This window comes from Bidens hawaiensis, unplaced genomic scaffold (assembly GCF_021521415.1).
Source record: "Bidens hawaiensis isolate Kalapana, Puna unplaced genomic scaffold, B.hawaiensis_p1.1 tig00032165_1, whole genome shotgun sequence".
NCBI lineage: Eukaryota > Viridiplantae > Streptophyta > Magnoliopsida > Asterales > Asteraceae > Bidens > Bidens hawaiensis.
The window spans coordinates 165630-188816 of NW_027495470.1; the positions used below are offsets into that span (position 1 = coordinate 165630).

General features: G+C 33.0%; 3 protein-coding genes across 3 annotated transcripts; all 3 read left to right on the forward strand.

The window, feature by feature from the left end:
• Nucleotides 1-3642: 3642 nt before the first annotated feature.
• LOC143583188 (uncharacterized) lies at nucleotides 3643-5712 on the forward strand. The gene is made up of 3 exons (XM_077065567.1): nucleotides 3643-3724; nucleotides 3834-4913; nucleotides 5231-5712. Exons 1-3 carry the CDS (start codon nucleotides 3643-3645, stop codon nucleotides 5710-5712), a joined length of 1644 nt encoding a protein of 547 aa, XP_076921682.1.
• Nucleotides 5713-5814: 102 nt separating this feature from the next.
• LOC143583189 (uncharacterized) lies at nucleotides 5815-6792 on the forward strand. Its single transcript, XM_077065568.1, has one exon. The coding sequence runs from the start codon at nucleotides 5815-5817 to the stop codon at nucleotides 6790-6792; it is 978 nt and encodes a 325-aa protein (XP_076921683.1).
• Nucleotides 6793-8927: 2135 nt separating this feature from the next.
• LOC143583184 (pectinesterase-like) lies at nucleotides 8928-12480 on the forward strand. The gene is made up of 2 exons (XM_077065564.1): nucleotides 8928-10308; nucleotides 11572-12480. Exons 1-2 carry the CDS (start codon nucleotides 9426-9428, stop codon nucleotides 12252-12254), a joined length of 1566 nt encoding a protein of 521 aa, XP_076921679.1. The 5' UTR covers nucleotides 8928-9425; the 3' UTR covers nucleotides 12255-12480.
• The last annotated feature ends 10707 nt before the right edge of the window (nucleotides 12481-23187 follow it).

The following is a 23187-nucleotide window of genomic DNA, read 5'->3' on the forward strand; positions in this document are numbered from 1 at the left end:
GGGCTATACGACCCATATAGACCGGACAAGCTGTCATCTGTATATTAGTTAGTCATGTGAGGGCTATACGACACGTATAGCCCCTATATGAACCGTATAGAGTTGTTAACACACCATGGAGATGGTGTTTGAATATAACGACCCTATTATGTTTAGCTTCATATGGTGTTTAACGAGAATTCACTCTTGTTTTTGGAACATTAGACCATTTAGATTGAAAGATCATGCCCCCAATCACGCCTCTTTAACCTTAGTTTTCGCATCCTTTCGGTTGTTCATATTGTCACTAACATCATCATTGTTTGAGCGAAGTTGAGTGACGTACAATCTGGTTATGAACATCTTGATTTCTGCAATCACTTCGTGAACTTCACGCGAATACATTCCTTATTTGCCAACAAGCTCTCTTACCAACTAATCCAAGATGTAATTGCAACCCGTTTATATATCAAATAACACAAATTCAATTAATATATTGTCTACATAAGAGTCTACGTAAGAGTCACAGGAGATTTTCACTTATTATCTCAGGAAATGGGTTAAAACAATCGAAAACCGAAACCAAATTAACCGATAAAGCTACACCAAGATAACAAACCCAAATTAATAATGGACAATTCAATTTCTTTTAATGCCGAAAATCGGGTTTCATTCCCAAATTGAACTACGGATTATAGAACTTTTTACTTAACGTTTAGCTCATAATAAATGATTAGAGGGGAAAGGGAACTCATACTATCTATTCTCCAGCCAATTATACATCGTTATTTCATTTCTACCATCAAGTACCCACAAACCAGAAAATAGTTGGAAACACCTACCCGTAAGTACCCTAACACCTTTTTTTGTAATAAATTGATCATTAATGGGTGTTTTAATTTCTTTAAAAGTCTTCAACAATTATATAAACACACGGTAAACCATTGTCACAAATTATAATTTGATAAACTACTCATATAGTTAGGGGTGTGTTTGCCATGTGATAAACTACCCATGAACCTTACCCACACCAGTGCCCCGGCCACTCTTAGATCCTAGAAGAATTTATACCTATATGTGTAAATAAATTAATATCTTTTTAGCAACAATTGTGTACACCCACTAACATTTTTTAGGTAAAACATTTGAAGTCCAATTGTAAAACAAAAATGAGTTCATAATGAACCGAACCCATGTGTAAAACCGAAACTATACCAATTTCATTGACAAATAAACCAAATTTTAGCTCAAAACCGGCCAACCCATACATGCATACACACCGGCATCTCTTGTCTACACTTCACTATGAAACTGTAGTCCAATAAGGTTTCTCCTCACTTTTGTTAGGAATATATTCTTTCATTCATTAGTTTTTTTTTTTTTTTTTCATTTACACAAGCAAAACTCTGTCAATATCTATTATTTAAATAACATTGATTAATTAAGTCACAACAAATTAACTAAAAAAGGTAATTATAGAAAAAACAAAACTTATAGGAATAAAAGATACCCAAATACAATAAAATGATATACAGCTTTATCACTTTAAGACAATAAGATATGGGTTGTTTATGGGTGTGGCATAAAAAAAACTGATTTGATGCTACTTTATGTTTTATTTTTATTTTAGATACATTTAGGATTGATTGTATCATATACATATAAAACATATGTAGTATATAATATAACTATATAATGTAAATTGTTACATATATGAGTTGTATAACGCGAGTTTGAAAATTTTGAAAAATCTTACGGGTTGAATTACGCATCAATAATTTATAATGGTGCAACTTGTTGCTTGTTATCTTTCCATTTCGACGTAAACAATACTCTTTAATATATGAAGCTTAAAGTCTAATCCTTTTAGGAACAACAAAAAAATTATTTAACATTTAAGAAAAAGCTATTCTCAAAACACGCTTGTTTAGGCATAACTATTTTCGGGTATAGCTTGTAGATGTTTTGTAACATTTATGGCTACAAGGACAAAGATTTGTAGGGATATCTCCATAACATGCCTCATATTTTCAGGATGCTAACAACCTAACATAAAAATCCACCAAAATGAAATGTAGCTATCAACTTTCTTTTGAAGAACACAATAATAGAACTTTACCTGACCTGATATCATAAAAAGCTTGCTATATATATGTATATGTGCTATTATTTTCGTACTTGCGTGTTCAATTTGAATAATTTGTGCGCGATTTGTTTGCTTGTCACTTTCAATATTTTGCACGAAAAACATGAATGATTCTATACACAACTCTACGATACTTTATCCGTTTCTAGGTATATCGTCGAAATAGATGAAGATCGTTATTGTTGTGTTTTGCCAAAGATAGCTTAACTATTACTTTATTTCTATCTTCTTGATTTTTTTTTAAATTGACGACATCCATTTGTTAAGTACACATGATGTGTTTATACTTTTATATTTATAAAACTATAAACCGATTATACGTTAAATGAACATCATATATAATGAAGAGCACTTGGTGGCTTGACAAGTGGACCATTGCATTTACGACACACGTAAAGCGATGTTGACATGGCTAATCGGTGTATGTGTGTTAGACCAAGTGGCATAATAGGAGCTTGACAAGATATAGAGTTTGTATGGTTTACCTAATGCCTAAAAGGTGTACACAAAAAGGTTGTAGACAATCGGGTCCTTCACGAGTTTATCCTTAGGTGTACACTCATTTTCAAAGCTTGATGGGATCCCTAATATCACCAAGTTAACTTTTTTGTAGTTTAATTACAAGTGGTCATTAATATAAGTAAACTTATATTAATCTATAATAATCAAATCATATTTATGTAATAAGACCTTTTGTGCTTGAGTTTCAAGTGTCTAGTGATTTGTTTTATCTTCTATTTTGTAGTCAATTACGAGAACTTGAATTGAATAGTTGAATTTGTTTATAGATTACATAACATGTAAACTTTTGAGTAAACATCAAATTAATTGATTATAATCGGCTGGCTATGATTAAAACCCATCTTTAGTTTGTAATATTAAATGGAGAGACTTTTTTTTATAATAGAGATTGGTTCTCGTTATTTTTTTACCCTCGGTTTACCGAACCGAATCGAACCATTTATTTTTTTTATAGTTTTTATACATCGATTTCATGTATTTCATTTCCTGTTTTATACCACCGTATATTTTATGTATCTATACATATATTAATTCTATGTATTTATACCTCCATTTTATATATTTCTAAGTTATAATTTTAGTCCAAATTTGACTTCGGTTATTAACTGAAACGAAACCGACATATTAACATAATAAACCAAACCGATTAACTGAAAACTGATTGGTTAATTAGATTGAGACTAATAACCAAATCGAATAGTGCCCACTCATAGAGTACAGTACACGAAACCTTAAAGAAACAGTGTAACATAAGATTATTTTACTGTCAGACCGATCAGACCGATCTAACAGTAAAGGTACCGTCGATGGATACTTATATTTACCCTTTTTGCTGGCGATATGTGTGGATTGTGATCCATTAGTGATTACTCTTCTATTTTGCTGGCGATATGTATGGATATCCAGATTTTTTCATAACTATAACATGCAATCCTAAATGGCCTGAAGTTAAAAGATTCCTGACCACCATTAATCCTGAAGACAGGCCTGACATCATGTGTAGATTATTTAAAGTTAAGCTTGATGCAATAATCAAAGACTTAAAAAAAGACGAAGTTCTGGGAAAGGTTCAAGCAGGTGATTTACTTTATTATTTACTTAATATAATAGTATTTGTTAAACATAGTCTTCTTTTTAGCAACTTTCAATTTATATAAACATTAATAATATTCATTTTTTTATGTAGTTGTTTATACCGTAGAGTTTCAAAAGCGTGGGTTGCCTCATGCCCATATATGTTTATTCATGCATGCTGATCACAAGCTTCCTACCGTTGATCATATTGACCCGTTTATTTCGGCCGAGATTCCAGACAAGAAGGAAGATCATGAATTATATTCCCTTGTGAGTGAATTCATGATGCATGGTCCTTGTGGTTATGATAACATGAACTGTTCATGCATGATTAATAGAAGGTGTTCTAAAAAGTTCCCTAAAAAGTTTACACCTCACAATTCTATTGATTCAAATGGTTATCCTATATACAGAAGAAGAGATTCTGGATGCACAGTTAAAAAATCTGCTGTGGACTTAGACAAAAGAAGTGTCGTGCCATATAATAAAACGCTTCTGAAAAGATATCAAGCACATATTAACGTTGAGTGGTGTAATCAGGCTGCATCCATAAATTATTTATTCAAATACATTAACAAAGGTCCTGACAGGGCTACAGTTGCTGTTGTAGACGCTGACAATCAAGATGATCAAGATAAAGCAAGAGATGAAATTAGAGAATATTATGATTGTCGATACCTTTCTGCGTGTGAAGCAGCATGGAGGATATTTGCATTTGAAGTACATTACAACTCGCCTTCAGTAATTAGGCTTCCTTTCCATCTCCCTGGTCAACAACAGGTTACGTGCGGGCCCGATGATGATATTGATGATGTCCTTAACAAACCATCAGTTTCTTCATCAATGTTTTCAGCTTGGATGTTGTGTAACCAAATTAATGACGAAGCACGAAACCTTACTTATGTTGAATTTCCTACTAAGTTTGTTTGGAAACTTGAACAACGAAAGTGGGAACGACGAAAGCAGGGTTTTTCAATTGGAAGAATTCATCAAGTTTCTCCGTCTCTCGGTGAGGCGTATTTCTTAAGAATTCTTCTAAACAAAGTCAAAGGACCAAAATCTTTTGATGATATTCGAACGGTAGATGGCCAGACATATCCTACATTTAGAGATGCTTGCTATGCACGTGGACTACTCGATGATGACATGGAATATATCGAAGCAATTAAGGAGGCGAGTGCATCCGGTTCTGGTTATTATCTTCGTGCTTTATTTGGATCAATGTTATTGTCCAGCTCTCTTTCTAGACCTGATTTTGTGTGGGAAAAAACATGGGAATATCTATAAGATGGCATTATTTACACACAACAAAGAATATTGAATATTCCAGGTACTCCAATTCGTTATTCAGTACTAAAATATATGAACCATATTATACTTTCAAATGAAGATTAATTATAAATTTTCAATTTTTACCATCCTTAATGAATTTGGTTTTTCGTTTTTATGTTTTGTTCATATACGTACTTCATATAATATTGTTTATATTTTATTAATACAATTTTGCAGATTTATCACTTCCAGAAACTCAAATTAAGAACTTAACTTTGTGTGAGATTGAGAAGTACCTACTTCGAAATAACTCAAGCCTACGTAGATTTCAAACTATGCCGTATCCTGATCACGATTCTATAGCTTCTTCAAACAATCGTTTAATTGTTGACGAACTCTCTTATGACACAATCACTTTACAAAATGAGTCTCACAGCCTTATAAGTTCATTAACAGATGAACAACGAAAAGTGTTTGACGAAATCATGAACGCAGTTGAAGCTAACAAAGGAGGTGTATTTTTTCTTTACGGCTATGGTGGAACAGGAAAGACATTTTTGTGGAAGACATTATCTGTGGCAATACGATCTAAAGGTCAAATTGTATTGAATGTTGCTTCAAGTGGTATTGCATCATTGCTGTTGTCAGGAGGTAGAACAGCACACTCCAGATTTCATATTCCTATAAATCTTAACGAGGACTCAACTTGCAGCATATAACTAGGAAGTGATGATGCGCATTTACTAAAGGAAACAAAATTGATTATATGGGATGAAGCCCCAATGATACATAAACATGCATTTGAAGCTCTTGATAGAACAATGACGGACGTATTAACTCCTAATACTTCTATCAATTCGGGAATCCCATTTGGAGGTAAAGTTATTGTTTTTGGTGGTGATTTTAGGCAAGTTCTTCCTGTTATTACAAACGGAAGCAGACAACAGATTGTGAATGCATCTTTATGTTCTTCCTATATTTGGGGTAAATGCAAACTTCTTAGGTTAACAAAAAACATGCGGTTAACCATCGGAGCTCAAGCATCTGATATTGAGCAGACAAACCAGTTTGCTAAATGGCTGTTGGATATAGGCGAGGGAAATGTCGGTGGTTCAAATGATGGTGAAGCAACAATAGACATACCTCATGATCTTTTGATCAATGACTCGTATGATCCGATTCAAAGTTTAATTGATTTTGTTTATCCTTCAATTCTACAAAATATCAAAAATATTGAATTCTTTCGTGAAAGAGCAATACTTGCACCTACCAATGAAGATGTCCAAGACATTAATGATCGATTGATCTCACTTTTTCCCAGAGATGAAAAGGAGTACCTTAGCTCAGATAGTATCTGTCCAACAGAAGACTTCGTTGATCCGTTGCAAGCAAATTTATACTCGCCCGACGTGTTAAACGGTCTTAAAATTTCCGGATTGCCAAATCATAGATTGGTCTTAAAGGTGGGTGTTCCTGTTATGTTACTCCGAAACATTGACCATCAAATTGGTTTGTGTAATGGTACTAGGCTGCGAGTCATATCTCTTAAAAAACATGTCGTAGTAGCTGAAATAATATCTGGAGGTAATATTGGTTCTCGCACATATATTCACAGATTAAATATGATACCTACAGATAACAAGATTCCTTTCAAGTTTCAGAGAAGACAATTTCCAATTTCAGTATGTTTTGCAATGACGATTAATAAAAGCCAAGGACAGTCACTATCAAAAGTTGGTTTGTATTTAAAGCATCCGGTTTTCAGCCATGGACAGTTGTATGTGGCCTATCAAGAGTGAAGAGTAGAGACGGAGTCAAATTATTAATATTCGACGCAGATGGCAAACTTACAAATAAGACATCTAATGTTGTTTACAAAGAGATATTTCGAGATTTGTAATTTATGTTTCACTTTGTCAAATTTGATTGTAACTTACTTTCTTCCTTAGTTTCAACAATTTATCAGTTTTTGTGTCTTTTTTCACTTTACATGAATAAATCTATCATTTATGTTACCATTTATATTGTGTCCAACCATATAATATTTAAGATTAATGTGTTAGTAAATTAAACATATGCTTCTACCTTTAATATTTAATACCACATTGTTTCTTCAAATATTTCAAATGTTTTAGAATTATAAAATAAAATTTCTTAAACCCGTGTTCTACACGAGCAACTAACCTAGTACTCTTTAATATATGAAGCTTAAAGTCTAATCCTTTTAGGAACAACAAAAAAATTATTTAACATTTAAGAAAAAGCTATTCTCAAAACACGCTTGTTTAGGCATAACTATTTTCGGGTATAGCTTGTAGATGTTTTGTAACATTTATGGCTACAAGGACAAAGATTTGTAGGGATATCTCCATAACATGCCTCATATTTTCAGGATGCTAACAACCTAACATAAAAATCCACCAAAATGAAATGTAGTTATCAACTTTCTTTTGAAGAACACAATAATAGAATTTTACCTGACCTGATATCATAAAAAGCTTGCTATATATATGTATATGTGCTATTATTTTCGTACTTGCGTGTTCAATTTGAATAATTTGTGCGCGATTTGTTTGCTTGTCACTTTCAATATGTTGCACGAAAAACATGAATGATTCTATACACAACTCTACGATACTTTATCCGTTTCTAGGTATATCGTCGAAATAGATGAAGATCGTTATTGGTTGTGTTTTGCCAAAGATAGCTTAACTATTACTTTATTTCTATCTTCTTGATTTTTTTTTAAATTGACGACATCCATTTGTTAAGTACACATGATGTGTTTATACTTTTATATTTATAAAACTATAAACCGATTATACGTTAAATGAACATCATATATAATGAAGAGCACTTGGTGGCTTGACAAGTGGACCATTGCATTTACGACACACGTAAAGCGATGTTGACATGGCTAATCGGTGTATGTGTGTTAGACCAAGTGGCATAATAGGAGCTTGACAAGATATAGAGTTTGTATGGTTTACCTAATGCCTAAAAGGTGTACACAAAAAGGTTGTAGACAATCGGGTCCTTCACGAGTTTATCCTTAGGTGTACACTCATTTTCAAAGCTTGATGGGATCCCTAATATCACCAAGTTAACTTTTTTGTAGTTTAATTACAAGTGGTCATTAATATAAGTAAACTTATATTAATCTATAATAATCAAATCATATTTATGTAATAAGACCTTTTGTACTTGAGTTTCAAGTGTCTAGTGATTTGTTTTATCTTCTATTTTGTAGTCAATTACGAGAACTTGAATTGAATAGTTGAATTTGTTTATAGATTACATAACATGTAAACTTTTGAGTAAACATCAAATTAATTGATTATAATCGGCTGGCTATGATTAAAACCCATCTTTAGTTTGTAATATTAAATGGAGAGACTTTTTTATATAATAGAGATTGGTTCTCGTTATTTTTTTACCCTCGGTTTACCGAACCGAATCGAACCATTTATTTTTTTTTATAGTTTTTATACATCGATTTCATGTATTTCATTTCCTGTTTTATACCACCGTATATTTTATGTATCTATACATATATTAATTCTATGTATTTATACCTCCATTTTATATATTTCTAAGTTATAATTTTAGTCCAAATTTGACTTCGGTTATTAACTGAAACGAAACCGACATATTAACATAATAAACCAAACCGATTAACTGAAAACTGATTGGTTAATTAGATTGAGACTAATAACCAAATCGAATAGTGCCCACTCATAGAGTACAGTACACGAAACCTTAAAGAAACAGTGTAACATAAGATTATTTTACTGTCAGACCGATCAGACCGATCTAACAGTAAAGGTACCGTCGATGGATATTTATTTTTACCCTTTTTGCTGGCGATATGTGTGGATTGTGATCCATTAGTGATTACTCTTCTATTGACCTATTTATCTTTGAAGTCGTTTTTCTAGTAGTGGTAACCGGTTGTATGCTTTTATAATTAAAGCATGGTTGTCTAAGTTACAATAAATTTGTTGTTTTCTTCTTGTTTAATGGAATATTTAAGTCAAATAACTTTCGCAATTGTTCTTAAGTGTAGGCAAAGTCCTTTAACAATGTTTGATTAAAGTCAAACACTGGCTGCTAGATGAGTTTCAAGGGCGTAGACAAAAGGGAAGGTTTTGGCAATAGTCTTTTCACTTTATTTTTAGTAATTACTAATTAGTATTATAATTAAAAAACTTTATTATTACAAACTAATTAAGTAGATATATTATCCAAAAGTATTTTTAAAATATTAGAAAAGCTTCATGCACATAATCCACAGATTCTTTAATGGTGTAAACATCATGCATGGCCCATGGCTTTTGAGTTTGTGAATTTAGAGCCTATATAAACAACCCTTGCCCTTCTTATTTTTCATATAAAATAATCCATTTTCAAGAGGTTTATTAGCTACCAAAAGATGGCTAAATTCATATTTTTTCACTTTGCTTTAATTTACACCTTTCTTTATGTTGTTGTTCATGGTGCCAATCCTAGCACCACATTTTCGGTATGTAGTCGAGCCCCATATCCCGAAATTTGCACTTATCATATTGGCAAGACTAGTGTCGAAACACCTTTGGAGATTCGTCAAACGACCCTTGTGTCTACTTTGTCTCAAGCCCAACATGCCCATAAGCTTGTTTCGGCTATGGACTTTAGTTCTTTAGAACCAAAGGCTAAGTTGGCTTGGGCCGATTGTTTGGAGCTATATGAAGACTCGGTTTACCAACTAAATCATTCTTTGGGCTCCACTAATAGTCATGATATCCAAACGTGGCTTAGCTCGGCCGCTACAAACCATGAAACATGCCAAAACGGTTTTCATGACTTTAAGTTGTCATCTCATTTCCAAACTTTTAAAGCTTCCTTAAGTGGCTTCTCAAAGCACCTTAGCAACTCCCTTGCTATAAACAAAGCCTTAACTCCATTACTTTTAAGTTCTACACAACTGAAAGGGAGAAGACTTATGGAAACAAACAACTTCCCAAAATGGTTGTCTAAAAGTGATAGAAAGCTCCTTGCAACGCCCTCTGGTGCTACCTCAGCCGACATCGTGGTTGCTCAAGATGGCTCAGGTAACTACAAAACCATATCTGAGGCCATTGCAGCCGTGCCTAAGCTTAGAAAAGGATACTCAAGGTTTGTCATACATGTGAAAGCCGGTGTGTACAAGGAGAATGTTGATATCAAGAAAACGATACGTAATTTGATGGTTGTTGGAGACGGCATGGGTTCGACGATTGTTACAGGCAACAAAAATGCGCAAGACGGCTCAACAACTTTTCGATCTGCAACCTTTGGTAAGTTAATTCATTCAACTTGTCACATATTATTTTTAAATAAAATCATAAAGATACTAAACTTTAGGACCTTTTTATTATATGTCATCCTCATGCATGTTATATATATAACATTTTCTTGCATGTCATTTAGTAGGTGACGTTAATTATGGGGTTCCATTTAGTGTAGACTTTAATATTATTGATAGTTACGTAAGAAACTAACATCTATAAATTTTGGTTCGGAAATAATTAACACTTTTATATAATTAATTATAATTAATAAACATCAAAAGACTTTTGAACATTAAACATCAACGGAAAATAAATATTTAGTCATATCTATCCATTTATTGATAATAAATATGAGCATTATTATCAACCCAAACGGGATATATATAATTATATTTCGTTTTGTTTTTCTAATTAAATTAAAATTAATACTAGTACATGGGAAATAAAATTATCACTTTTATTAATATAAGTTTAATATTAACCTCATCTTACATAGTTACATGTCAAGTCGTTCTAGATGTCTTTTAGGATATTATATTCAATAATTAAATTAATCTTTCTTTGCTTCGATTTATGAAACAACATAAACTGATAGCCACTTCATATACCATGAAGTCAATGATCCGGACACAATTTAAACATCATATTAATAAGGAAAATTGAATTTTAATAATCCCAACTTTACGCAGTTGGTGGATAATAATCCCAACTTTAAATATAGCTGTTACTGGTCCCAACTTTCACACTATTTCTTTTCATTAGATCCCCTTTAAAAAAAACTTAACGGCGTTAAGTTTTTTTCAAATTTCAAACTGGTATTTTAGGGTTTTTGATCGGAATGAGTATACGAGTCAATTGATGTAAAATTTATCTCCAAACAGTGGTCCAAACGACTAAATGATGCTTCAGTTCTGGTGTTTAAACTATTAATTAACAAAAATCAAGTTGTATGAAGCGCTGTTTCGAGTTAAGTTTTACATCAATCGATTCGTATTCTCATTCCGATCAAAAGCCCTAAAACATCAATTTAAAACTTGGAAAATACTTAACGTCGTTAAATTTTTTTTAACAGTGGACCAATGAAAACAAATAGCATGAAAGTTGGGACCAATGACGGCTAATTTCAAAATTGGGATTATTATCGGCCAACTGCGTAAAGTTGGGATTATTAAAATCCAATTTTCCTATTAATAAAAGTAACAAGTTGTTATCATATTTTACATATTGATTATAAAAGTTTTGAGCCTAATGTATATGTTACACTACCAGCTGTTTCCGGAGCCGGGTTCATCGCTAGAGACATGACATTCGAGAACACGGCTGGCCCCGCAAAGCACCAAGCCGTAGCCTTTCGGTCTGGGTCTGACTTGTCAGTCATGTACGGGTGCTCTTTCAAAGGATACCAAGATACATTATATGTATACTCGGGACGTCAATTTTACCGCAATTGTCAAATATACGGGACACAAGATTTTGTATTTGGTAACGCAGCCGCGGTTCTCCAAAGTTGTAACATATATGTAAGAAAACCAATGGGTGGTCAAATGAACACTATCACGGCTCAAGCCCGAACTGACCCAAACCAAAATACTGGCATCATAATACACAACTCGGGTGTGTCGGCTGCTTCTGATTTTCAGGGATCGGTCAAGACATATCTTGGTCGGCCATGGAAACAGTATTCAAGAACCGTGTTCATGAAATGCTCACTTGGTAGTTTAATCAACTCGGCTGGTTGGCTAGAGTGGAGTGGTAACTTTGCTTTAAATACACTATACTATGGTGAATATATGAACACGGGTGGTGGGGCCGGGACAGGTGGTAGAGTGAAGTGGCGTGGATATCACGTTATCACTAATGCTGCCGAGGCGACAAAATTTACTGTTGGTGACTTCTTGGATGGTGGTTCATGGATACCGGGGACTGGGTTGCCGTATACAGCCGGACTATGAACTATGAAGATGTACAAAAGTTTGATAGGATAAAGTTTAAACTTGAAGTCATTTTCAAGTTATATAAAAGTAGGGTGGCTTATACTTTATAGTACTTTTGTTAAGGGAAAATGACTTGTAATAAATGGGGTCGAAATGTCATCAGCTTGTATTTGTTTGGTACTAAATGTATATATGTATGGTTGAAAAATAGAGTATGCTTGTACATTGCATATGTATGACATCAAAGTAAATGAAAAAAATGTTATAAGCTTTGTTTTATATGTTTGTATAAATATAAGTCTATCACTTATCAAGACTATGTGTATATAAGACTATGCATAGAGATTGAAATTTGTTAAAAGATTAATAATTTAAGTTCAAATATAACAGAATTATATATCTTTGTCATCAATAAAGCAAAACAATATATTTTGTGCAAATTATTTGTGTGGATGTAATCAAGCGGGGTGTACAAGAGTCACAAGATATCTAATGTACATTATTAAATGTCTAACTGGATACATTTTAAGTTAGACTCATATGTCATAGTCAAGACACCAAAGGCTTAAATGAATAGCTTAGAAATAGTTTGGAAGGATATTCTCGTGTTGACAATATGAATATATTATTATATTGTGGTAATTGGGTAACATAGTCGAAGAAGTCAATGAAAATAGTAAACAACTTATCTTAGTTAAAGGTCAACTTAATTTGTGAAAACCAAGATAATATTTCAAATCCTATACCCAAACAATTGAAAACATACCGAGTTTGGCATGGGGCATTTAAACCAGAGGCATGTTCTCACACTCGGACTTTAAGCTTCTATTTTATTAAATATGCACATATTTCTATGTACTTGTGTTTTGGTTAGGGGTGACAATTGAACTTGAACGCGACGAGAAAACGCAAAACATATGTGATGGATATTTGAGTATGCAGTCGGTTTTAAAAAATTGCAGTTACAGAACATGTATGGTTAGGAGATTTCTAACAAATTACCTGAAAACATATACATGTTTGTTCAAATCATATACCTGAAATTTTTTAATTTTAAATATTATTTTCTATTTATTGTGGTATAGTAATGATTCATTCTAATACATTTATTACGTGAATATCAGTATGAACGGTTAACATCTCATCTTAGAAAGACTCACTAAGATGTCATGATGGTTCCAAACATCGTTCAAAAAAAGAAAAAAGACAAACATTTACTATGCCTTAGAGTGTGTGTTATGGTAAGGTAAGAGGACATTATCTGACCATGTTGAACAACAAGTGACGCTACACAATAACACCATAATCAAATGGGCGATGCCCCCTTGATCATCAACCTAGTCTCGGGCGCTAGCAATTTTTTGTGATTTTTTTTTTCATTTATTTATCAAATCATATATGTATCTCTGTCTCATATGTAATCACATTTTACCTCGTCATAGCACATCTAATTTGGTGTGAAATATGAAAACCTCTTTTCCACTTTAGCACTTATGCTATGCGTTAAACTCCACTCTTCACCTATCTGGACCATTCACTACATTAACGTCATCTCAATTTTTCATCCACCATTCAACCTATGTAGGGCTGTTCACGAACTGAACCGAACCGAATGTGGGCATGCTCATACTTGGTTTGGTATGAAAGCGAGCCAAACCGAGCAGATTGAATTTAAAAAACGAGCGATATCTTTATGCTTGAACTTGGTTTGGTTTTGAAACCGAGCGGCTTGTTTCGATTTGGTTTTGCTTGATTTCGTACAAAGTTTCAAATTTTAAATTTCTAAAATTTCAAAATATCATTAATTCAAGACTTTAAACTCTAAATTATCTAAACGTTCACCTTTAAAATGTATAAAACTCATAGTTAACAACAAAACATATATAAAACGAGTGACTATGATTTAAATTTGAACTTTGCATTCAACACAAAAGAGAGAAATTTTTAAAAACTTTAAAAAAATAGTATACTTTTATATATAAAACTAATAAATAAAAAATAATTCAAGCAAAACGAACCGAACCAAACCGAGCGAGGCTTTGCTCGTGCTTGGATTGCTTGTAAACCGAACCGAGCTGAACATATAACTTCCAAACCGAGCCGAAATCGAACGAGCATTTTTCAAGCTAACGACGAACGAGCGGCGAGCGGCGAGCAGTTTGGACAGCCCTAAACCAATGTTATATTCCATTCTTTAGCATTCCATTTACTTATATTATTTAAAAACAAAATGATATGAAAACGAAGACGAAAAAAATCGGATTGTGCAGTGGTGTGCATGGGCCTTTGGGACCCCGCCACTAGTGGTCTAGGGTGGGGGCGTGGTGTTCGCGTGAGCCCACTGATGTCACCTCAGCATCACTAGTGGTGCCCATTAGGGTATACCCTATAGTTTTAGGTGTCAAGATTTGCCCATTTTACAATGCTCCAACCTCTCATAACATATAACCTTATATAAAAATAAATATATACTAAAACATAAATATGTGTATGTATCTAGGACTGCTAAGCAGGCCATATGTATTGGCAAGTCAAATCGATACAAGCCTGAAAATTTTACATGAATCCAAATACAACTTATATGAACCCAAAATAGTGTCACACACGTAAACTTGAGTACGTATTCGTTTTGTTGACAAACACACAACCTATTTAACCCAAAAACATTTTTTAATCAATTTTTATTCTTATTAATAATTCGAAACTCTAAATTTATATATTATAAATTAAATAATGTTTAATATATGCTAATTTAATTTTAAATTCCAAAATTCTTTGCATAAAAACATCCACAGAGTTTAATTATCACATAAATATATTCCAGAAAAAAAATTCAATGAATCAAACGGGCAACTTCAGAAACTGACCAAACACGTTTATACTAAGCTTAAACCTATGAATTTTGTGTTGAGTTCATATTGTGTGATAAATTCACACCATTTTCTTTTAGATACGCCACAACTTAATATGCATGATATAAAATATACAAAATTTGAAGTAATTAATTAAACATGTTACTTGACAATACGTATAATTCTCACATTAACACAATACGTAATCCACACGTTAAAATATGATCAAGACATGTTTATGTTATTCTTAACAATACATAAAATGACTTGCGGAAATTGAAAGGTATTACAATTTACAAGTACTTGACAACTAGCTAGCACGACCTTTCCACGTCATATTTATTATTATATATAGTTTAATTCATAGATATGTATCAAGACATATTCAATCTTGACATCATCTATGTGTTATGAGAATGAGCTAATATTATATGTAACAATATCCATTTATATACTTGACAATAACTTAATTAATAGTTATCATGTGCATTGGTTTTGATCTCAGAATAATTCATTCATAAAAAATGAGTAGTTGTTTCCCTACTAGAAACTGTTTATGACGTTAAATTGTGTTGAAAAAGCGTTACAAACGAGCATTTCCGACACAATATGCATGTCGAAAAACCCCCATCTAAAATTCCTTTGTGATTGTGACAAAATTCTGACGCAAAATTTAGTCGCAATTTTTCCGACACTTTTTAACAACCATTAATAACTATAACTACCGTATTAATAATACCGTATATGTATAAATATGGTATTAACTGTTAGTTTTGCGACACAATTCTGACACACATGTAAATTGTTTTCCAGCGCAATTCCGACACATGTATAAATTGTTTTCTTACACAATTCAAAATAAACATGTCTAAAATAGTACATAAAACGTAAAATTACAAAATTTTATTTGCTAAACAAGTTTTTGGCTTTATCTTAATTACACCCTAACATGTAATCCAGGTTGCTTGTTAAACCATAACGTATTTATTTCATTATCAAAACTCAAAAGCACTTTTGATCCTCATAAGTTATAACTAATAAATTTATGGTCATTTTCAGAGTGAGTTAGTATTGAAGACAAAAGTACACAACATATGTTTTATAATTTCAAAAAAATGATTACTCCATAGAATATTAACCAACTTTGCAAGTTGTTCTAATTAAGTTATTGATACAAACTTTTGTTCCAATCAGGTCACTGAACTTCATTTTTGTTCCAATCCTAGATATTTTACCTGAATAGCAGGTAATCTAAGTTTTTTTTAATTTTCAATGTTTTTACTATGCATAATAACTTTTAAAGGTTGCGAAAATTAGTAAAAATGCGAAATATAATTTTAAAATTCCGAAAATTTGCAAAAAAAGTTCGGAAAATTGAGGTTCGGGTTAGAACGGGTCAAGGTCGAAACAGGTCAAAACGGGTTTCGGGTTAGTTTTTTTTTTTTGAACCAACGAATCAGCGCGTTTTCAACACGTTACAACTCGTTTTAACATAAAAAGCTCGTTTAAGCGATTTTTCAGTTCGTTTCAGCACTTAACAGCTCGTTTAAGCAATTTTTAAAGTCGTTTCAGCACTTAACAGCTAGTTTAAGCGATTTTTAGGTTCGTTTCAGCACTTAACAGCTAGTTTAAGCGATTTTTAGGTTCGTTTCAGCACTTAACAGCTCGTTTAAGTGATTTTTCAGTTCGTTTCAGCACATAACAGCTCGTTTAAGTGATTTTTCAGTTCGTTTCAGCACCTAACGGCTCGTTTAAGCGATTTTTAGGTTCGTTTCAGGACTTAACAGCTCGTTTAAGCGATTTTTAGGTTCGTTTCAGCACTTAACAGCTCGTTTAAGTGATTTTTCAGTTCGTTTCAGCACATAACAGCTCGTTTAAGTGATTTTTCAGTTCGTTTCAGCACCTAACAGCTCTTTTAAGCGATTTTTCAGTTCGTTTAAGCACTTAACAGCTCGTTTAAGCGATTTTTAGGTTCGTTTCAGCACTTAACAGCTCATTTAAGTGATTTTTCAGTTCGTTTCAGCACTTAACAGCTCGTTTAAGTGATTTTTCAGCTCGTGAAGTGCTTAAATGAACTTAAAAATCGCATAAACGAGCTGTTAGGTGCTGAAACGAACTGAAAAATCACTTAAACGGGCTGTTAAGTGCTGAAACGAACTTAAAAATCACTTAAACGAGCTGTTAAGTGCTGAAACGAACTTAAAACGCTTAAAAGAGTTGTTAAATGCTGAAACGAACCTAAGTATCGCTTAAACGAGCTGTTAAGTTCTGAAACAACCTTAAAAATCGCTTAAACGAGCTGTTAAGTGCTGAAACGAACTGAAAAATCACTTAAACGAGCTCTTAAGTGCTGAAACGAACTTAATAATCGCTTAAACGAGCTGTTAAGTGCTGAAACGAACCTAAAAATCTCTTAAACGAGCTGTTAAGTGCTGAAACGAACTGAAAAATCGCTTAAACGAGCTGTTAAGTGCTAAAACAAACTGAAAAATCGCTTAAACGAGCTGTTAAGTGCTGAAACAAACCGAAAAATCACTTAAACGAGCTGTTAAGTGCTGAAACGAACTTAAAAATCGCTTAAACAAGCTGTTAAGTGCTGAAACGAACTAAAAAAATCGCTTTAAACGAGCTTTTTTCCGTTAAAACGAGTTGTAACGTGTTGAAAACGCGCTGATTCGTTGGTTCAAAAACGAAACCTCAATCTTCCGAACTTTTTTTTTTAAATTTTCGGAATTTTAAAATTATATTTCGCATTTTTACTAATTTTCGCAACCTTTAAAAGTTATTATGTAAAGTAAAAACATTGAAAATTAAAAAAAAAAGAACCTAGCTTACCTGCAATTCAGGTAAAATATCTAGGATTGGAACAAAAATGCAAGTTCAGTGACCTGATTGGAACAAAAGTTTGTATCAATAACTTAATTAGAACAACTTGCAAAGTTGGTTACTATTCTATGGAGTAATTCCTTCAAAAAATTGAAACTAAATTCATAATTTCTGAAAACTTGTTAGTTATTTTATTATTATCAAAGTTAGTTTAGCATAAATTACATAAATATAAAGTGAAAATAGTATACATCGATATAAGTCAGTGATTAAAAAGGATTAATGACGGGTATTAAGTTAATCGGTTTTCTTTTCTTTTTTCTTATATAGAAAAATACCAACAGGCTACACTTGTTCGGTGATGCCAACTTTTCTAGTAGTGATCATCTTAATAATGTGACTCAGTTATAGCTAAAAGATGTGTCGTTTAAGAATTATTTTCCAATTTAATTGATGTATATATCAAGTTCATTTCAAAAAGATAAGTTTCAGCTTGTAAGCAAGAGTTAATTATTGAAAAATAATTCTTAAACGATACACCTTTAGCTATAATTGAGGTCCAAAGAATAATGCTACAAATAATAAATATAAACTGATTTAATTTAATGTAATTGGATTTGAAACGTGGACAATACAACAAGGATACATTTAATCTCATAACCTAATAATGCAATTTATGACCCATTAAGTTGATAGATTAAGTTTTGTGACAAGATTATCCACCAAATTGCTTACGAAAAAAACAATATGGCCCATGCATTATTATTTCCATATCAAAAGTGTACGAAACAAAGGTAAGTCTCTTTCTTGATGGAATACTATCTTATTAACATGATTGTTAATGCAAAAAAGAAAAAAAAAACATGCTACTTTTAATATTTGTATTATGGAATATTTTTCTTTTAATAAAATGATCGGGTTGGTCGGTTATGGATCATAACGGGTACATGGTAAAATGCTTCAAGGAATAAAAACAAACCATCTTAGAAAAAAGAATATATTGATTTAGTTCAGGTTAAAACAGGTTTTGACAAAAATTTAACAGTAAGCAAAGACGACTAGTAATTGATGACTACGGACAATAGTTGTGGGTGATTTCGGCTCATTTAAAAACTTTTTTAAGTTAATAATTTGTCTAAGGGCACTTTAATTTTTTTAAACATTTAATAATTTGTCTAAGGGCACTTTAATTTTTTTAAACATTTAATAATTTGAGTTGACTTATAATAAGCCCATATATAACTTTCTTAATTTCTTGAAGAATTGGTTAAGATGTTCATTCAAATAATCAAATTTTCAAGCTTTATTAATTATAGCATTATAGCACATAAGCACTAGTTGATAACTATAAGAATAGTTGATGTGGCATCATTTATTTTTCCATATCATATCATGTTTCACGAATACCCTAGCATTTTCTTGCTTCATTTTATTTTTTAAATGTGAAAATGATTTTTAAATACTAATTATATTTACGTACGTGGATCTGAACAAACCAGCAAAGCACAAACTCCCATGATAATCACATCCTACCTATTCTCCTGTGAACACATATGTTCGTTCGGATCTAAACAAGATGTTGCAAATGTCATCATTGTTAAGATCCACATCATCAAGATTAACAATCTAGACTTTTGTATGAGGTGTTTGCTTATATTCTTAAATTAATTCTGGTACTCTCCAATGCCTTGATCATATAATTGATGATGTCCCACATAGGCTCCCCAATCTTAAAGATAAGGGGATATAGAACAATTCTAGAGTCACATATTGTCACAACCCACCATGACAATGATATTTCTTGTTCATTGATTTGCACTTGACGGCCTTCTAAGAAATTTCTATTGTGTCTCTTATCCTGACAATACTCGCACCTGGTCGTACACTATGGAATTCTAATGACTCCAAATGTATGTCGAGTCTAGTGAGGTGATGCATTCCGTTAACCCATCACATCGCATGTCTATAGTAAGCTTTGTTCCTAGCGACGAAACAAGAATTTCTCAGTTGGTCATCTATAATTTTAGACTCCATGTCTAGAAATACAATACAACTTATATAACTGAACATTTCTTTTGTCTAGAAAGATAATACACATTATATAACTTGATTTGCATTTGGCGACCTTCTGAGAAACTTCTACTGTGTCCCTTATTCTGGTAGTGCTTGCACGTGGCCGCACACTATGAAATTTTGATGATTCCAAAAGTATGTCAAGTCTAGTGAGGTGTTGCCTTCTGTTAACCCATCACATCGCAAGTCTATAGTAAGCTTTGTTCCTAGCGATGAAACAGTAACTTCTCATTCGGTCATCTATAATGCTAGTACCATATTCTAAGCATGTTACGGAGTTATGATGGGATGAAATATGCTTATGGTCCCAAAAAACTTCATGTTTAGGAAGATAATACACATTATATAGCCTGACATTTCTTTTGTCTACCGTCAACATTACATTCATTTAAGGTGTTACAAATTAATATCTTGACATACTAGTTAACTGGATTGTGTTCGGGTCATGTTATATGAACCAACCAACCCAAGCATGGTGTGTACTGCCACCCTTACTGCTATTTCTTTCGTCTACCGATAACATTAAATTCATTTAAGGTGTTACAAATTAATATCTTGACAAACTAGTTAACTGTTCGGGTCATGTTATATAAACCGACCAACCCAAGCATGGTGTGTATTGCCACCCTTACTGCTATTGGGATTCATGTGTTAGTTATAGGGATATCATTGAGTATGACGTTGGATGCGATGGTGTTGTATATATATACTAGGATACCAACCTGTGTTACACACGAGCTGAAAATATTTCAAACGTTATATATATGTCGATATCATAAGAATTTTTTACCTTTTTCTTTGCAAACCACAAATGTAGGAAAAAAATGTATAAATGGTGGAATGAGAATCTATTATACAAATCATTGAATTGCTAAAATAATAGTCATACTAAAAAATAAACACAAAATCAGTTATAAATAATTAATTGTGATCAAAATCGGTTTTTAAATCACTTGAAAGGAAGTGGTTGGTTATGACTATATAAACATTAATTAGTGAGGTTATGATTCTAGAAAACATTAATTAGTGAATTATGTGACAATTCTATAAATGAAAATCAGATGAGTAGGAAGCCTATGTAAATATGCTAATTGAAGGCCATTTGGATATCTTGTAATACTTTAATAGTATAGTAAGATGATTTTATCAAAGGTGTGAGTATTTGATATGGTTTCTAAGGAAGTGAAATGGTGTCTACAAAACGATTCCATCTAATATGTCTTAGACCATATGGAAGCATGATCCCATCAATATATTTTATAACTATGTAAACCATGAAGCCATCTTGTAAGTCTAGGTCCCATATCCATTTGTCTATATCACTATACATCACCACACTTTGAATGTCGTTTATAAGACTTTGCGACGTATGATATACCCCCCCCCCCCCCCCAAATAAAATGTTGTCGTGTCTATTTCCAACCCTAATTAGACCAACGACCTTTAATACAACATTCCTTTTGAATATTAAGATTATAGAACCTTGGATATCAGGTATATAGAGGATATGAGCTTAATCATAAATCATGCCAAAAAAGGTAGATTCACCGATACCAACATTTTTTTCTCAACGAGAAACATGGATTAAAACCTTGATTATTAAGATACGTACGAGAAACTATAGATTTATCCTTTCATCCACAATCATTGTGCATAAAACTCATTGATGATATTTATAGTGAGATACTAGTTGTGAACCCAACATCTCTTCTTTTCCTGGTGATGTGGAATTTTCTAAGGATTTTACAATCACCCCTCTAAATGGACCCACGATGAGGTTTACTATATTATCCCAATCATGAATGTGGTTTGCCTGCGGCATCCCTATGTCACAGCCCCCGAACCCATACCCCAGGAGGGGAGCCGTGAACGCGAGTGGTGGTATCGGTGTTTATTATTTAGCAGCGGAAAAATTCATCAGGACCGTAGTTAGGAAATTTATCAGAGTGTAAAACACCATGATTTTCATTTCATCTGGTTGGATAAAACCCATTTATATCCTTACAAATGTTTTATAGGGAATAAACCCTATTTTACAACAAAAACATGTTTTTTTATTCTGGTGATAAGCCACTTATTTAAGCTGGAAGGCCCGCAGACACCATCCCTTTATCTTTTATCATCTCACCTGAAACATGTTTTAAAATATTTGATCAGCGGAAAATACCGGTGAGTACATTAATTTATAATGACACATATACAATTACAGCATTAAGATGTTTTTACATCTGCCTGCTTACAAATTACCGAAAGGTACTTGTCACTCGACCGTATCTATGATTGTGGTTATATTACTTATTGGCTAACACCTGTCCAATAAGTAACGTGTAATAGCCCACTAGGCAAGCCTTGTATACAAAACCCCACAATACCAGTAGTAACCATCTCGTTAGTCTATAGAGACTTAATCACTATAATGTATTTAAAATACTTTTAAAAATATATTTGAAACCATTTAGACCATCTATCATGAGTTTTATAGGTTTTGAAATCATCATGACAGTGTCAGAAAAATAGTTGTCTCACGTAAATGTGAGTGGTACAAAAACTCGAATGTCTCACCTTGCAAGTTTACGGTTTATGAGCTTCCTAGTATTAAGCACCTAGGTTAAAGACCATGTAGTTATAGCTAAGTTAATATAAACCCATAATCATAACGATAATCACGAGATTAGAAACTTTACACGATGACACAATGTCTTACCTTATTCAGGTAGAGCTTTTGGATTCGTGTATAAAAAGCTTCTTTCGATCGGATAGGATATCGTTACGACCACTCGGGTATTATACCAACATCCTTAAGAAAATTTGAGAGAGAGAAAATTTTGAGCAGCGAATGAAGGCTAATTCTGCCCCTTTTTATAGCTGGTTTTCTGACCCATCGCGTATCGCGATGGGTTCAATAAGCGGGTATCGCGTATCGCGATGGGTTGATGAGTCATCCCCATTTCTGACGTGTGTCAGGTGACGTGGCACCTCTGCGTAACTTCCACGTCGCGTATCGCGACGGGTCACATTGGGAGTTCATCGCGTATCACGATGGACACGTAAGCTTCTGGATAAGCTACACGTCATCGCGTAACGCGATGAGGCTGACTAACCCCGTCGGGTATCGTGATGGGTGGATTTATAAAAATTTTAATTTTTCACAAAAATACTAAGGCGGCCCTTGGCGATGCGAGCGTGCCAAGTGCAAAGTA

Coding starts and splice junctions, on each gene's coding strand:
- LOC143583188 (XM_077065567.1), top strand. CDS start 3,643: ATGTGTAGATTATTTAAAGTTAAGCTTGATGCAATAATCAAAGACTTA. Junction 3,725..3,833: donor TCTGGGAAAGGTTCAAGCAG/GTGATTTACTTT, acceptor TTTTTTATGTAG/TTGTTTATACCGTAGAGTTT. Junction 4,914..5,230: donor GGCGAGTGCATCCGGTTCTG/GTTATTATCTTC, acceptor ACAATTTTGCAG/ATTTATCACTTCCAGAAACT.
- LOC143583189 (XM_077065568.1), top strand. CDS start 5,815: ATGACGGACGTATTAACTCCTAATACTTCTATCAATTCGGGAATCCCA.
- LOC143583184 (XM_077065564.1), top strand. CDS start 9,426: ATGGCTAAATTCATATTTTTTCACTTTGCTTTAATTTACACCTTTCTT. Junction 10,309..11,571: donor TTTTCGATCTGCAACCTTTG/GTAAGTTAATTC, acceptor TTACACTACCAG/CTGTTTCCGGAGCCGGGTTC.